Source organism: Mercenaria mercenaria, chromosome 10 (genome assembly GCF_021730395.1).
Source record: "Mercenaria mercenaria strain notata chromosome 10, MADL_Memer_1, whole genome shotgun sequence".
NCBI classification, from domain to species: Eukaryota; Metazoa; Mollusca; class Bivalvia; order Venerida; family Veneridae; genus Mercenaria; species Mercenaria mercenaria.
In genome coordinates, this window is record NC_069370.1 from 79,378,167 (window position 1) to 79,396,260 (window position 18,094).

The 18,094-nt window shown below is 34.4% G+C and overlaps 1 protein-coding gene across 3 annotated transcripts in view; it reads left to right on the forward strand.

The window, feature by feature from the left end:
* LOC123560134 (low-density lipoprotein receptor-related protein 1B-like) overlaps window positions 1–16,312 on the forward strand; it is a 41,534-nt gene extending 25,222 nt beyond the window's left edge. The window contains exons 13-23 of one of the 3 annotated variants that reach the window (XM_053516572.1): window positions 1,500–1,634; window positions 2,023–2,169; window positions 3,509–3,703; window positions 4,332–4,504; window positions 4,945–5,129; window positions 6,191–6,261; window positions 7,005–7,160; window positions 7,412–7,442; window positions 9,665–9,699; window positions 13,906–14,007; window positions 14,431–16,312. In XM_053516572.1, the coding sequence (XP_053372547.1) occupies window positions 1,500–1,634; window positions 2,023–2,169; window positions 3,509–3,703; window positions 4,332–4,504; window positions 4,945–5,129; window positions 6,191–6,261; window positions 7,005–7,160; window positions 7,412–7,442; window positions 9,665–9,699; window positions 13,906–14,007; window positions 14,431–14,477 (1,277 nt within the window). In that variant the 3' untranslated portion in view covers window positions 14,478–16,312. Of the gene's footprint in view, window positions 1–1,499; window positions 1,635–2,022; window positions 2,170–3,508; window positions 3,704–4,331; window positions 4,505–4,944; window positions 5,130–6,190; window positions 6,262–7,004; window positions 7,161–7,411; window positions 7,443–9,664; window positions 9,700–13,905; window positions 14,008–14,430 lie in introns of those variants that run through there. The other 2 variants (XM_053516571.1, XM_053516573.1) reach the window with 2 other exon arrangements.
* The last annotated feature ends 1,782 nt before the right edge of the window (window positions 16,313–18,094 follow it).

Here is an 18,094-nt window from a genome sequence, read left to right on the forward strand (position 1 = left end):
TTCTTTTCTCATATGCTAAAGATAACCATAAAGGAAATTTTATATCATTGCTACTTAAATACTACATTTATAAGTCGAAGTTTAAAGAAAATTGTGTTCAGTGTCTAAATATTCCATTGTTTATTCAATATTTAAAACAAAAATTCATAACACTGAAATATATAGCTAAACTTAATAAAGAGTATCAAAAGTGTGATAAAAACTGGTCAAAACTGGTTCAAAAACTGAATATATGACCAAACCTTAATACGTAGAATTACAGATTTGTATAAAAAATATTTACATTTGCTACTTTTTAAATTACCCACATTTAATGTAAAATAAAGGGTTTATAAATGGCGATAGCAGGGAAAGGTACCCTTTTATTTTTTTTTATCTTAACCCCCACCCCCTTTTTTTGGGGGGGGGGGGGGGCGGGGGTCAGCAGCTTAAAGTTCTTTTCATTTTTTTTTTCGGAAAACTTTTTTGAGGTCCATTTGAGGGCCACTTCCAAACAAAAAAAAATCCATTTTATCTGAGAAATTCCAAAATGTATGGTTTTGTTTTGATATCTAGTAAATATCATGTGTATATATATATATCATATAATTGTGCATTTACTGTGTATGTACATGTATTTGCTGGAGTTTAAAAAATATACATTGCTGTACGTTATAATTTCATATAGTATTCATACATACTGTGAGGTTTAAAATATATATTGTTGTACTATATTATTTCATATTTCATAATTTCATATTGTAACCATATATTATTGTAAGGTTAATAGGTGGATGGCTCTCCGACCCCTATTATACCATTTTACGGGGATAATAAACGGGGTTACCATCTGGGCCTCAAAAAAAAAATAAAAAAAAAAATATGAGCACCCGCTCTACTAAATCAGGACAATGTGAAACCATAAACATCAATCCATTTATTCCATTAAAATTGCTGGAAGCCAATTTTTTACCAACGCAAATGTACACTTCCGTTTTCCATTAATTCTAACATAATTTATTGTGACGATTTCAAGTTACGGTAGGGTACAGGGAACAAAATGACTATTTTTCATCTGTATTTGTAATCAAATAATATCGGTAAGATTTTAAGGTAAACAAAATTTAAGATGGTGTCTATTTTTCTACCAAGAACGGATACTGATATGGCCCTATTGGTCGGACCAGTCAGTAGTTGTATAGTTAATTAACCAGTCTAATATTGCCCGAGAAATGCCTGTTTTGGTGAGAGGAAGGAAACTACTGTTGACTTATCTTGGAATAATTTTGGCGGTTCATGTAGTATTACAGTAAATAATACATATTTAATAAATGAATAATAAAAACACAGTGTTTGCGAAATTTATTTATTGTGGCAAGAACGGTAGATAATACTTAATGGCCACTTGTGTATACGGTGTTCGTATTATGCGAAATCATAAGTTGTTACTTATGTTATTTGTCTTACGTTTATTATGGAACAAATCAGATAATTATTCTTTAATTGATTGTCTTGTCTAGAACCAAGGCTGATAGGCGATTATTGTGAGAACCGTGCGTGGTGCCAGTTTGGTGATAACGTGCATTGTGTGGATAATGAATGTACATGTAGACCTGGACATATACCAAACGCAACATATAACGGATGTGTACATTGTAAGTCAAACGATCTTAACTAAATTTCACATTCGCGGGTAAAATCTTTTATATAAGGTCCATACTTGTAGCTCTTTATATTATGTATTTCTGCGAAAGATGAAATAAATACGTAAGCTTAAATACATTTATGCCAAACCAGTGTAAAGTGATCGGAATCTATTTGTGTAGCACAGTCAGTATCACAACGGTAATTGGCATTTATGAATAAGAAAATCTCCGTGTTAGCGCTCAGAAATGCATCTACCCGGGTAGTGCGAAATTCATAGTTTATCAATATCACCCACTTACTAAATGAAAAGTAAATGTTTCTATTTTGCAAAATATAAATACGTAAAAACTAATAAACCTTATGTTGCTGAACTAACATTACTATATTTTTACACAGTACCGGAGGCAGTCGGAGATTTTTGCCGTATTGACTCTCACTGTGACAAGATCCCACACTCGGAGTGTTACGTCGGAGAACAAAATAACACTTGCCAATGCCATTACAAATACAAAACCAATGATGATGGAAGAAACTGCCTGCCTAGTAAGATACCTGATTTTACCGTTTGAACTCGGAAAACGAAACACATGCTATTTAGAAAGAGTAAAGTAATTAATTCTATGTATAGTTAATTTTCAAGGGAAGGGCCGTTTACTTATGTTGGCAGAACTTGTGGCAAAGCCCTATTGCTATAATTCAATTGACTGTTAATATCCATATGTTGCTGTAATGATATAAATACATGCATTATAACCAATAAAATATGTTTTAACTATATAGAAAGAGTAGTAAACATATATCAAATTACTTAGAGTTGTACCAGTTGTTAGCTCAACTGTTCAAAGAATAGATAGATTATTTGACTCACCTATGCGTCGGCGTCCCGATTCGGTTACGTTTTTGTATGAAAGCTGATATCGCAGTAACCACTTGTGGGAATGAATTGAAACGTCACACACATATTCACTCACTGTGGTGCACTGACTTACACTGCACAGGTTAGATAACTCTATTTTAATTTTTTACAAAATTATGCCGCTTTTTCGACTTAGAAATTTTTTGTTAAGGTTTTATATGTAAGCTGGATTAAAACTTCACAAACTTGTTCACTGTCGTGATCGGACATGCAGTGAACAGGTTCCATAACTCTACTTTGCATATTTACAATATTATGACCTTTCTTTTTACTTAGCCGGTTGCGGGTTTATCCCGCTACCAAAGTTAAGTGTATTTCTGACAATCATGTAGCATCTTTATTTGATTCCAAATCACATCCAAAGGAATTTGTTCACGTGCTACATAAAGTAGTCCCATTCATGAACACTGCGGATGAATTATCAATGATCAAGCAGTTCTTATTCAGCCTCTATCCATTCACACTGGCCATTTAGATTATATAAGATCTGTCAATGATTAGGTATTCCAGCCCATGGTTACATCACTGACTTCCAGCTGTTCAAGTAAGGTCAGGCAGAGTTTATCTTAGATATGAGGCACATTAGTATTTGTTTCTTATACATGTATATTTATAGATTGGCATTTAAAATGAAAATAACTCTAGCAAAATCCGCAACCACCAGACATCTCAAGGCTTTGATTATATGTAAGCTGGTATCTCAGTACCCACTAACGGGAATGGATTGAAACTTCACAAAATTGTCCATTGACATGAGCTGATATGCATTGTACAGGTTCCATAACTCTGTTTTGAAATTTTACAAAAGTATGCCTCTTTTTAGACTTTTATAATCATTCAATTGACAAGGCTGTTGAATAGTAGAGCGTTGCTGTCCCCCGACAGCTATTGTTATTTCACGAGTAAACCTTAGATTCTGAAATATATATATCCTATGCATGGAAATATGTTTATTTTTTTCATAAGGATCATTTGTGATTGAGCCACCTTCTCCAGTTGTGGAAATAGGTTTACAATGTGATGCAAGACGGACATGTAACAAGCATGATGAAGGTCGAAAATACTGGCGCTGTGCGAAGGAAGAAGGACGTCAACATACACGCTGCCTTTGTGTGCCTGGTTACGCCAGTAAATATAACTCGGAAACATTTTCTTGTAAAGGTAACTAATTTTTAAGTTTCTTTCCGTATATGAATAATGTATTGGCAGTCCAGTGTCAGAGCGGCCGCTTCGAGCGCGGGAGGTCGTGGGTTCGATCTCCGGCCGCGTCATACCAAAGACGTGAAAAATGACACCGGTAGCTCCCTTGCTTGGCGCTCGGCATTAAAAGAGAAACTGATTTCTCTTCTCTCATACCCTAGTGGCGATGAATTCCATTAGGAATGAGTTGCTGGGAGTGATTAATATAAGTTTTAGAACTTTGAGTGATTAATAGAATTTTAAGAACTTGCTTCACAGTCGACCTGAAATAAATCAGTATAAAGGAATAATGTATCTTGCACAATAACTTGTGATTATCTATTAAAAGTACGATTTAGCGAAGAATGGAGTTAATGTACTAAGTATTCAAAACAACTTTACCTATGTTATCATTACTGTATGGTTATATTACGTGTTTCAAGTAACATGTTTGTTTTGACGGTCTAAGTCTAAGAGCAATTAGATTGTACAGAAACAATGACGTTTTTCACAAATTGTGATATTGAATGTATACTTAAAGGCTCAAAAAACTACTATGCTTTTTATTGTACTCGATAACACAAGTATCAAAATCTCATTTTTTTTTCAGAAATACAAACATATTACTTCAACATAAACATAACACACGAGCTCGGTTGCCGGGACAACAAAGAAGACACACCTCTCTGCTATCAGTATCAACCTATCAGAATTCTGAAACAATATAACAACGAAAATACTAAATACTTCCTGTACATCAGGGATAGGATCGTTCTTCAAGGGGTATGTCAATCACAAGTCTTTAAGTGCCATTTGGTGACTCTAAGATGTCTCCCCTTACCTCGACTCAATGTATTATTATTTCAAGTCCGTTGGGATCATGAAGTCCATAAGTGACTTTTTTGTTACAATTATAAATGTATTCTGCTCAAGCCGATGTCATAGGGTGTGAAAGGTGTAGCAAATTTGATTACATCTCACGATAGGACAGACTCAATCAAACTGAGTGACCTATCATTTTGGCGTACTCTGAGTTATTCAGTACGGTGTATACCGAGATAATAATTGCACTGCACAGGTAAATGGTTATACAATTCCAATAACTTTTTTTCTAGTTGTGACTACATTTCCTTAGTAATGGTTAAATACATTTCCCCTTATAGATATAAGACTATAGATAAATGTAGCCAAATAATCATATAATTGGATCTTTGTGTTTTTAGTTTGCCAATTTGTTTAATGACACTCCACCTTACATTCGAGACCGCTACATGACCAGTGAAGTACTCAACATTACAGAATCACAGAATCAGATGAAAATTGGAGTGTTGGTTTATTTTCTAGCTGATTATTACAATATAATCAACGAAACTGAACTTGAGAATGAAATGATCAACAGTCTTATAAGGTAATAATTGTGATTGGGTTAGGTTTTTCTATATTGTTAGTTTAAAATTAATATATGTGATAATGACAGTTGAAAGAAATTTATAACTTCATTTTGGGTCTTCGATTGCCGGTAAGTCAATTTCGTAACATTTTTTCCGCTTTTGAACCATTTGTTTCATTTTTGAATGAATAGGACTGTACTGCTGGCGTGCGGGGAAGGTCAGGGTTTTCTCCTTGAGCCCGCACTTGTCTGCAATAATGACATCTTCATCCACAAAGTAGGCTTTGAAGTTGCCACACACCACGATGAATTGTGTACCACCTGAAACTGAGATGCCAATTTAATTATATGTTGTACGGAAATAGACAACATTTTTGCTGTGTATATGTAAACATCTGAACAATTTTATTAGTATTTATCTAGTTTGATAATTAAACATAGCTTTTTACTCACATGCACAAGTACTTTGAAAATATCTAACTTCATGAAATATTTTGGTTTTCGCCAAAACGGCTTTTTCGGAATAATGTGAAATCATGGATTCCAACTTTTGAACATAAAATGTAAGGGAAATTCTCTAAGTCTTGTTTTTTAGAAATTTATCTCGCGGATTGAATCAGCCGCAAAATCTACAAAAAATAGTCCCCTAGAATATTAATCATTTTTCAATATTGCTTAATCTATTCATTTATACAATAATCAAGTGCTAGTTTTCTTGCATACCGGACATGACTTTCCCTTGTATTGTCGGGTCTGTAAAATCTCTCGTCCCGGGAGGGTGGGGGAGGCAGATACGCCTTTATAGTCAAATAGTGCTTAAAAGAAAAGCACTCGCTTTATTTCATTTCTACTTATATTTGAAGAATACGGTACGCAAGGAAAGATCTATCACTGGTTGTAGATATGGATAGAAAAATCCCGCTTTCTGGTAACTGTTCAGGTGGTAAGTGGGCAGTTACAGCCTTAACAGTTACCTTCAAGCATAATTTTCCAGTCCTCACCTTCAACCAATGTAAGATTCTTACAGTATAAGTTTAAAACATATATTATGATTATGTGTATAAAATTATTATTTTAAGGTCTCACGGGGAAATAGGAAAGAGTCAACTTAAAATGTCTTGGCCATTTGATGACGCCATAGAATATAAAGGTAACGTTAAAAAAATGATGACAGTATCATGTACACAACTTACATGCATGCAAGCATTTCCACTATCGTCTATGAACAGGCTCAGTCAATCTCTTTTGGTGACTTGTGGGTTACTACTTGTTTCCTTTACAAATTGTTATAATGTTTGGCATACAAATACACAGTATATGTACAAAGTTCAGCGCTTAAAACAAGATAAGAGCAGGAAAATTTAAGGCCAATATTCTTCAACATCTAAAGTATGAAACTTTCACTTTAAAACGCCAACCTTTGTAAATTGCCGATAGTTTGTCAAAATATCTGTAACAGTAGACTGCATATTCATTAAAAGTTTCACCGCAATAAGTGCCCATTTCACATTGACAGAGCAAAATTTAAAGTCAAAGTCAATAGTTCAGACTTAAACAGAGAATTTATTGACTTTAATACGACAGCTTTTTTGACTTGACGGGTAAATTGTGATTGTTAATAAATAGATTTAGAGTATTTCATAACATGTGTATTTATGGTAGTGAACCTATACTGGTAGTCGGTAATTTCCGTGAGTCGGTAATTTCCGTCTTGTACAGCGTTTCGGCATTATTCGGACAATACTGTAGCTCCCGCGAGCACGTCTTTCTGATCATACCGGAGAATGCCGAAATCTCATACGGATAACACGTAATCGAGCGTAAATTTCCGACTGTCAGTACGGTACCACTACCTTAAACCAATATCACAAAGACAATTATATATATTCTTAGATTTTGATGAATGTACAGAGCAGGGCGGTCGGTTCTCGGATTGCTCTCCCATTGCCTGGTGTTTGAACACACGTGTATCGTATATGTGCTCGTGCAGGCACGGGTATGAGGACTGGTCTGTCGACAGTGATGGTAGACCGGGTAGGATTTGCAATCGTAAGTAACAGAAACATAGGTTGGATTACGTATCATTCATATTTGACTTCAAAATTCTAGACGAAAATTAACATGTTCCATAACGTTTTGGTAGTAAACGATAGCATGATATACATTTACATGTATATATATTTGTTGTAATCTGTCGACGCAAGATGAATCTTATCTTATCTTATGAACTTAACTCATTTTTAATTTTCAATCCATCCAGTTAATTGAGACTAGATAATATGAATTTCTTTGTCATTTAGTTCCGCAAGACGTTACTACTGATAGCTTGAGGTAAGTATGATTTGATTTGCTTCCCTTGTCTGTTATGATTTGGTTATATATCCATGCCGTGTTGCATCAAATGTATACTTGTTTATACTGTGTTAACAAAATAATCTTGTATACGTCATGTGGTTTGCCTGTTCAAACAACGTGTTAACCCGAAATTGATCAAACATTCTATAATTCTCAATGTATCCCACGCTCCATCTCCGAAGCTATCATAATTTACCGCTTCACGTGCATCCATACCATCCGTATCCCTTTCCCAAATCACAATACAGCTCCGATAAGTAGGTTCCATGAACTTGTTGCCTTTTGTGTACAAATCCAAAATATATATTGCGTCAATCATATCTTTTTAACATTCTGTTTTATCTCCAATACTACCATAGTAGATTCAAAGTGACCTTTCCGACAAAGGTTACATACCTTATATCTATACGATTCAGCAACAACAACCGTCTAATAGACCTTTCTAACGTAAACGTAATTACGAAACGGAATACTGAATTCGTAAAATTTTAGGCTAATTTGTGGTCTAGGGGAGACAATTTCATCCAATAGTAATGCAATAGTATCTCCCTTAGACCATTATTTGCAAATAACATTTACGAATTCAGTATTCCGTTTCCGATTTACGTTTACGTTAGAAAGGTCTAATATAATGCAGACAGTATCTGTTTTCCTATGATATTTCCCTTTTAATGCATATGCCCCTAACCTTTACCGTCAAAATCACTGTGTATAACCTTTACTGGAAAGGTCACTTTGTATAACCCTTACCGGTATGATCACTGTGTATAACCGTTACCGGATAGATCACAGTGTATAACCTTTACCGGAAAAGTCCTGTGTATAACTTTTACCGGACTAGTCAGTGTGTATAACCTTTATCGGAAAGATCACTGTGTATAACCCTTACCGGAAAGATCACTGTGTATTACTGGTAAAGTCGCAGTTTGTTCAACTAGAATTCACGACCTATGGTTGTATTTCTAAATATGTGCCAAAAATGATATAGAACCATTTTTTTCAAACACTAGGTCGTGTTCAAAAGGCAAGATGAACCTAATTTTATGTTATAATTTGAAACCTTAAATGCCACAAACATTTATATGGTATAAGAACAGATTGTATTAGCTAGCGTAAGTAAAGTAGTATGCTTATAAGAATATGCATGGCAGGACTATACATGTATGCATCTACATATACTCGTATAGTTACATATTGCTTGGTCCTGTGGTATTTTGTTGTTTGACGAAAACAAAATGTCATATCCATAGTGTTACGTGAAACTCGTGTATGTGATGAAAGTCGTGTATGTGATGAAAGTCGTGTATGTGTTTGAACTCGTGTTTGTGTTGGCGTTTGTGATATGTAAAGTAACTTTGAAAAAGCATGAGGTGCTCGGTAGTTTACTCAGCACAATACATGATTTTTCAATGACAGCATGAAATATGCATGATATGCAGGTAAACACGAAGTTTTTCAAGCCGCAAAGTGTATTTCCAGCATTCATTGAATACTGAAACTTGCTTCAGTCTTTGCTGTATAAGTAACATCTTTTTACTATTATAATTACAGTTATTTGTAACATGAATAATCACTTTTGGATGGAATGTTTTATACAGGAATGCCATATTATTACTTACAGCTGAAAAAGGAAACAATAAGGATTTGCTGCATTTTAATTGAATAACTAACTATACATGCAGTTTTAATGTATCGGTTATTCGAAGAATAGATAGAGCCTTTGCACTCGCCATTTCGTCGGCGGCCGTATCTGCGTCGCCATACTTCCGATTTCGTTACGTTTTTGTATGTAAGCTGATATTTCAGCAACAGCCTTTGGGAATGAAACTTCCAACGATTATTCATTGTGATGCACTGATATGCCTTGCACAGTTTCCTTAACTCCATTTTGTTTTTTAACATAATTATGCCCCTTTGTCGAAATTTCTATACATTCAATTAGCATTCTTAAGTGACAAGGCTGTTGAATAGTCAAGCGGCTGTTTCAATTATGTACCCAGCACATATAAGACGTCTTTAAGACGTCCTCTAAAAGACACCGAGTCAAAAGTATTCAATAATTATAAATCAATATCAACACCAAACAGATTTAAATCCTTTTAATTTCATAGCTAATTAAATTAAATATGAAATGAAGACAATAATGTTTCAAAAATACTTAAGTTTCCCTTACTTTATATGTTTATTATATATTTCAGCTGTTCTGACGGTAAATGTGAAAACCAGTGGGAATGTGAGTACAATATGGCTGGGTCAAGTCTTTGCGTTGCTATGGTTCTGGAAAATTTATAGACTATTAGATCTCTATCTTGAAATATTCCTCGATGTAAAGCTAGTTATCCTTTATTACACACGTGTCTACACTTATCATTTAAATAAGAATATACAAAATCATTTGTTACACGGGTATGAAACGTGGCCTGCGGCACAAAATGTGCCCCGCTGAAATAAAGGCATCGCGCTTCCTACGGCGCAGGCATGACAGAAATAACGGGCACGGTGAGTAAAATTGATGGTTGTTGGTTATTTACAATTTACACAGTATAAACGTTTAAGAAATCGGAGAATGCAGCGGGATGTAGTTATATCTTGCCGACACATCCATGCCCAGATTGTGAAGAAATAAGTAATATAATTGTTATTTTGCGAGTGTTTTTCATCCGGTACAGTAACCTGAAAATTCCAAAGGTAGTGAATATTTCGAGACATTTTACCTCCTGCTATAAAGGAATGGTGTATTTCTGTCGTATATTATATAAATATATGATATCTGATCGATTAAGATATAATACATGTCCAGGAAAATGAATATCTCCTTATAGCCGACCTTTTAGTTAAGTGCCGCAGGCAAAAACATTCAGTTTTACTCCCCGTGCCATTTATTTCTGTCAACATCCTGCTCTATGCCTGCGCCGTAGGAAGCGCGATGCCTTCATTTCAGAGGGCTACATTTTGTGCCACAGGCGACGTTTCATACCCGTGTCTTAGCTGGTGTAAACTTCAAGATAATATTTAATGCGATGACACCTGAAACTGACGTCACAAATTATGTCACACCCGATATGAGATTGTACGTCACTATTGATGTTGTGTCTGCAACAGGGTTGCCAACTCACGTGACTTTATGGATATTGTACACATGGATTCAGGTAGGATTGTGCTTGTATTTACCTTATTACTTGACGGATTTTCATACGATCAAAAGCGTCAAAGACAGAAAAAATAAGTGTTTTCCTTTGCATAAAACTTCTGCAATCAGTTCTCAGTACTTTTCGCAAACACAACTGCGAGAGTGTTTAAGGTTTAGGAGTATATCACCAAAACACAGAAATATTTTATAAACGAATAACATCGTTACCAATATTTTACTTAACCTTTACATGTGCTGCCGTACTGTCCCGTACTGAAAATATTCTGAAAAAGTTGTCCCCCTTTGAAAATGAAAGCCATTTGTAAAGAAATAAAAATAAACAATTGCTGAAAACTGTTTTCCACTAAATAATGTGAAATTTCAACACTCGCATGCGATTGCAAATGAATCAAAACCAGCATGTGTAACAGTTCTTTGAAAATGGTGAGTTTTTGAAGGCGTTTGACTGCCCGGAAGTGGGTCCCATTTAGGCAGTCCTGTTTTCGGAATTCAATGTTTATATTAGTATACTGACAATTGTTTTGTTGTTGCTGTAATGATAGCGTGTATATTACTTATATTACTCTACAAAACAAGTGTCAGTATACTGATATAAGCATTGAATTCCGAAAAAAGAACTGTTTAAACAGGCCCCACTTCCAGACAGTCAGGCGCTTTTAAAAACTCACCATTTTCAAGGAATTGTTACACATGTTTGTTTTGATGCATTTGTAATAGCGTGCGAGTGTTGAAATTTCACATAACTAGGTGAAACACAGTTTTCAACGATTGTTTATTTTTATTTCTTTACAAATGGCATTCATTTTCGAAGGGGGACAACTTTTTCAGAATATTTTCAGTACGGGACAGTACGGCAGAACATGTAATGGTCAGGTAAAATATTGGTAACGATGTTGTTCGTTTATAAAATATTTCTGTGTTTTGGTGATATACTCCTAAACCTTAAGTTATCTACACAATTAGTCAACGAAAAGCAGATGGGCGAAGATTTTGAGAAAAGTACCGAGAACTGATTGTAGATGTTGCGGAGGAAAGCACTCGTTGCTGTCTTTGATGCACTCTATTTTATGAAAGTCCGTCAGGTAATAAGGAAATATAGGCAAAAGACGTTTTTCCATTTGAACGGTATCCAAAATTCACGTGGGTTGGTCACCCTGTATACGGAGATGTTATAAGGTTTATCATTGTTAGTCTCTGTAAAATGAGAAACTAGTATTTGCCATTTAAGTGCCTCAATTTAATTCAATATTACCCAAAATATTATGTCATCGCTGTAATCTTTTTATGAAATCGAGAATAAATGGACTCGTATCGCTGCAAAACGTACAAAATGGAGCTTAAATTGAGTATTAATATCTCTACAATCCTTGTATGAAGTCGGATTGCTACGAAATTTGAATATAAATAAGCTTAATTGGACTCCTATCACTGCAGACTGTACGAAATCGAACTTAATTGGACTCATCACTACAAACTGTCCGAAATCAAGCTTAATTGGACTCATATCGTTGCAATCCTTGTACGAAATCGAGCTTGATTTTGACATATATCTATAATCTTTGTATTGAGTCGGATCCCTGCAATCCCTGTAGAAGTAGAGCTTAACTGGACTCATATCGCTAAAGTCCTTGAATAAAGTCGGATCATTACAATACTTGAATGAAATTGAGCTTAATTGGACTCATATCGCTGCATACAGTATGAAGTAGAGCTTAATTGGACTCATATCGCTAAAATCTTTGAATAAGTCGGATAGCTACAATACTTTAATGAAATCGAGCTTAATTGGACTTTAATGGCTGCATACTGTATGACAATGAGCTTAATTGGACTCATATCGCTGCAAGATGTATGAAATTGAGCTTAAATGGACTAATATCGCTTCAATCCTTGTATGAATAAAATCTGAAAAGTAGATACTTAATTGGACTAATATCGCTACAATTATAGTATGAAGTCGAATCGCCTTAAGATTTATGAATTCCAGCTTAATTTGTCTCATATCATTGCAAGCCTTACACGAAATCGACCTTATTTGGACATATATCGCTATAATTTTGTATTCAGTGGAATCGCTGCATTCATTGTATGAATTAGAGCTTAATTGGACTCATATCGATAAAATCCTTCAATGAAGTCGAGTTTTTACAAGTTTTGTATGAATCGGGTTTAATTGGACTGATATCGGTGCAATTATTGTACGAAATCGAGCTTGATTGAATATATATCGCTACAATTATGTGTTAAGTCGGATCGATGTAACCCTTGTATAAATTAAAACTTAATAACACTCATATAGATACAATCCTTGTATGAAGTCTGCTCGCTACAATATTTATATGATATCGAGCTTAATTGGACTCATAATGTTACGATTCCTGTACGGAATCGAGCTTGATTTGACATATATCTCTATAATTTTTGTATTAAGTCGGATCACTGCAACCCTTGTTTGAAGTGAAGCTTAACTGGACTCATATCGCTACAATCCTTGTATGAAGTCAGGGTGCTATATTTTTTTGTATGAAATCGAGCTTAAGTGGTCACACATCGCTGCAAACTGTTTTTAATCGAGCTAAAATGGACTCATATTATTGCAATCTTTGTATGAAATCGAGCTTAACTGGACTCATGTTGTTTGAATCCTTGTATGAAATCGACCTTAATCGCTCACCTGAGTAATACAAGCCACATGTTTAAAATGGCAAACTGATGCTAAATTAGTAGATAGAAGGTCAGTAGGTCCCATTCATGGTCACTGAAAGTCAGTTTTATGATCAAAAAGCCCTATGTTAAAAAACAAGAAAGTAAGTCAGTAGGCCACCTGGGGTCATCAGATAATTATAAGTAAACAGTCTAGGAAATATGACGCTGCAACGGTGGAAGACATAAGCAAACGTTGTATGACGTAAGAGTTAACTGGGCATAAAATAGATTAAAAAACAGTACTCATCTTAAATGATTTAGTCAATTTGTGACATAAAACGGTATATTTCGGGGTATTCGCCATTCCATACATTTAAGGGCCTGAATTTAACACTCTTAGAGACTGATATAATCATAAAGTTTTACAACGGCATATACATTTAAATACGTTAATTCGTGTATAAGTAACATACAGAAAACTTGAAATTACAGTATCACTTTTTCATATTTTATGAGGTAAAAAAAAGAAACAAAGTTATCTAAAACGATATGAAAAAAAAAAAAAATAAGTACTTGTATTACATGATTTTAATGTATATACTTATTTTTTTGACATGCATTAATTACTATTGTTTCTTTCAGATATAAGCTTAGCCCTTGTTGGGTTTGGTTTCGTATTATTTTTCTTTATTGGGTACGAGATATATACAAGAAAGAAGAAACTCGAAAAGAGGTACAGAATCTGTATGTAGATGTTTTATTTTTATTTTCCTCGATATACTCTCCATGTATAAATACAGTTGAAACTCAATATCTCCAACTAGCTTATACAAACATTCCGGCTATCTCGAAGACATGTTCAAGTCCCGTCCTAAAAACATGTGCACAAAATATAATTTTAGTTGAATTTCGGTTGGCTCGAGGTAGAATTCTCGAACATTTGGAATTCAAGATATCGAGTTTCAAATGTACATGGAAGTACGCGGTGTTGTTTGTATAAGTTTACTGTACCGTCTGTGTTGTTGTTAGCAGTACGCGATGATGTACACAATAAAGATGTAAAGTGATGTTTTGTGTTGACTGGCAGAACTCTTCTTTTTAAAACGTTTCAACGAGATCATGGGGTAAAGTGTCATATTCTCATGTCTTTTCTTATTTCTTTTATAGTGACATTTATTACAAATTACAAAAGGCGGCCAAAAAGGCAAGATTAAATTCTTTACGGGAGAGAAGAAAAACAATAAAGAGGAAAAAGAAGGATGACGAAAAAGAGAAAAAAGATACCAAGGATAAGGACCAACCTGAGGAGGAGAGACAATTAGTTGAAAATTTTTCCGAATGATTAAACTATCAGCTTGTAAGATTTCCTTAGTATTGTTAACTGTAGGCTATTGAGACTGTGATTTACTGCTCTCTATAAATGTTTAATCATTGTAATGAACTTTTGAAGCATGTGTAAACTATATTACTCACTGTGATAGAAATGAAAATACATGTGTGTATTTGCAGGCCCCATTTAGGTGACGAGACAATTTTAACAACGGGTATCTTAATACAAAATCCTGTCTTGGTTTCCAAAATTGTGATATGAAACTGACAAAGAAATATTGGAATCAGTAGTAGGGTAGGGGTTAAGGTTAACTTATACTTCCTTTCCATATACCTAGCTTAAATAGCGACGAAGTAGAGTGTCCACCTAGATGTGAGACCCGGTTCAGTTCCTTGCCCGAGATGAAATATTGTGTTACAAAAGAACATTATTGTCCAGTCTGATGTGTTTATAAAGGATCTGAAGTATTATAAAATAGTTTGATTACTTCCAAAAATATTTATTGACCTAATAGTTATTTGAAGTCTCCTGTAGTAGACATTAGAAGAGTTGTTAAACAGAAAATAAAATTTTAATCTGTAATAAAACTATCCAAAGAGGTTACGAATGGACTTTTTACTGTATTGTCTTATGACACTTATTTTTGACTGTGTATGGCCGACAGATCATTTCAGGTTTACGTATTTACTTTAGGTCTATTCGCGAACATGAAACAATTTGAGATAGTCGTGTACTAAGTTCTAGCATTTAAGAAATTTATAATCATAACCTGGACTAATATAATTAGAAGTATATAAAGCCATTATATAAACAACTGTTAGCATTTTTTCTTTGTAGAGCGCAACATAAAATGGCTGATTAATGTTACACTTTGATCTCACTGTTAGAATGCGAATGTTTGTGTTGATAAATACAGTGTTAATCTTTGTATGTTTGTTTGTGTTACTTTTTGTAAGTGATTTTTTCTTGTTAATGGGAATTAAAGGGACACGCCTTCAGTATGCCAGTTATTACGAAATGCATTTAGTTCGGCAGGCAGTAAATAAAAAGTAAAAACTTTGATTCATTGAGTTTTTGATAAAATTTGCTTTAAAATCTCTAGTTTCTTCTCTATAATAATGTAGATAATGGTATGTCACACACAAGTTGAAATAATGTAAAAAGGTAATTTCGTAATAGCATACAGATTACAATTAAGCTTAGATTTTATACTACCTTATGAGTTTTGTAATTTTATAAACGTAGCTATTTCTTTTAAGGTAGCAGATACATAATGACATTCGGCAGCTTCCGTTCCGTTACGTGTTCCCTTAATGCGGATTTCGCATTTCCGAAATTAACAATTAACCTAAGCAGGTGCTCGTTTGAGCTGTACCATCCAAAGAATGCCGAAACGGCCCACAATTATACGTAATAGCACGGAAATTACCGAATGTCATTGCAGGTCCACTACCTTAAAATATTTTTAGACATGACTGAGCTTAAATTATATCTTTCAGAGGTTATACATTTACTAAACAAATATTCTACGCTAGATTCAGAAGAGTAATTTTAATTGTGCTAATCTATAAAGAAACTAAGGTCTTTCAAATTGTGCATCATTATTCATATGAATATTTTGCCGTATTGTTTAAGTCTTGTATGAATATTTGTCATTATTGTAATTGTGTTCATGATACATTGTCAATATGTGAGAAATAAACTGAAATTATTACATAAGCAGATGTTAGTCTTTTGCAATGCCAGAACAAACCAAGTGAGTCGGACTTGCAGAACAACATCTCCCCGCGCTCCGGTTTGGTCTGGCCAGCGGCTAGGTGTCAAATTTCTTGACCTGGTTATTTTTGTTTTGTAATACCAGCATATCATCATGCACTTTGCAAGATCGTATTTATATGTTGACAATTCAAGGTCCTTGAAATCTTCGTTTAGAAAAATCATGTAGCTCAAATTGTGGTAATTGCGTCTTGCAAACTGACAGAATACTGCTGGCGATAAAGTGCTGACGGTTGTACAAATATTTTCATGCTCACTGTTATTATTATATAAATACCATTTTAGGGACCAGCAAGTTCTGTCAGTTCATTCATGTGATATCCTCATAACCCTATCAGGAAGTTTACTGAGTCCTCCTGATTCTGTAGAGCCGTTACGTTAAATAAATAACGTTACGCCGTAACACACTTTCGAAATTTCTATGCTAAATATAGTCAGTTCAAATAAAAGATGTTTTTGAAACATCCAGTGTTCGTAGGCTTTGATGGTTTGTCCTCTGCGCGCTATTAAGATTAGCAAAACTATTTTGATTAAGTTAAATTCTCACTTAATCACAAATAAGTTATGTTGCTTTTTAATAAAGTACTTTTAAACATTCAAACTAAAACCTAGCTAGATATCCAAAGATGTTTACTGTAAAGCGGGGCATACATTTTCTTTAAACTCATGATAATCCGAACGAACTGTTAACGTTTCCATCTATTATTTGAATTTCTACGTTAACAAAAGAATATCGAATAAATATAACAATTATAGTTTTATTTTAAAGCCTAAAATATTTCTTCTTCTTTTGCAAACGTGTCAGCAAACGTCTTTTTGCCTGGCTCTAGTTAAAAATATTTATAGGATGTCTTGAGACCTACAGACTAACCATTTATTCAGGCACAACACCACATGAGTAGACTAGGTGTGTCTTAACACCATTTTGCTAATGCATTTTCTGAAAGTGACAGTTAAAGATTCCTGTAATTAATCCCGTTGTTGTTTACGTTGCAGCGGTGGTAAACATTGTTAGCAGTTGCACATTTAACAGATAAAAAGTCAGTTTATGCATACAACATTTGTCACTTGTACACAATGTCATTAACATTGCAGTTAATAATTGAAGGACAGAAAGTGTACATTCAACCACGTTTAAACAGATAAAATTCATTTAGCGTTAGAACAGTAGACTAAACTTAACTCAATGACTGTTTTGTACATGGAACAGAAACATCAAGAGGGTACAGTTTTCAATAAGAATTAGGTCCAAAGTTAAACAATAACTATCATGGTGTTGCATATCAGTTTCATTCCGTTAAAACAGTCGTCGTTTTTCGAGACCCGTTAACTATGAGTCTGGTCCAGTTAAGCCAAGCATTAAAACACGTGCAATTATCTGCAACTTTCTGTCAAAGTTCCGCTATAATTACTACTCATTTTGCAGACTGGTTCTCTATTGAAGTGCTGGAGTAAGGGATCATACCCGTTTCAGCTAACTAGTCTATGTAATATTACTTCCGTTAGACTCCACTGACCAAGAAACACTCACTTTTCCACAGAACTAAATCATCTAAAGTGATCTATAAAAGTAAATAGTATACTGTTTTTTTTTCTGGAAATAAAGCTGCGGAATCTATTACTGCTACTTGAGTGCACCGATGGGAAGTAGCGACTGAAATGGAACAAGATCGCAACCAATTGTATATATGATAGCTGAAAATCAAGGGTCCTGAAACTTAAGTA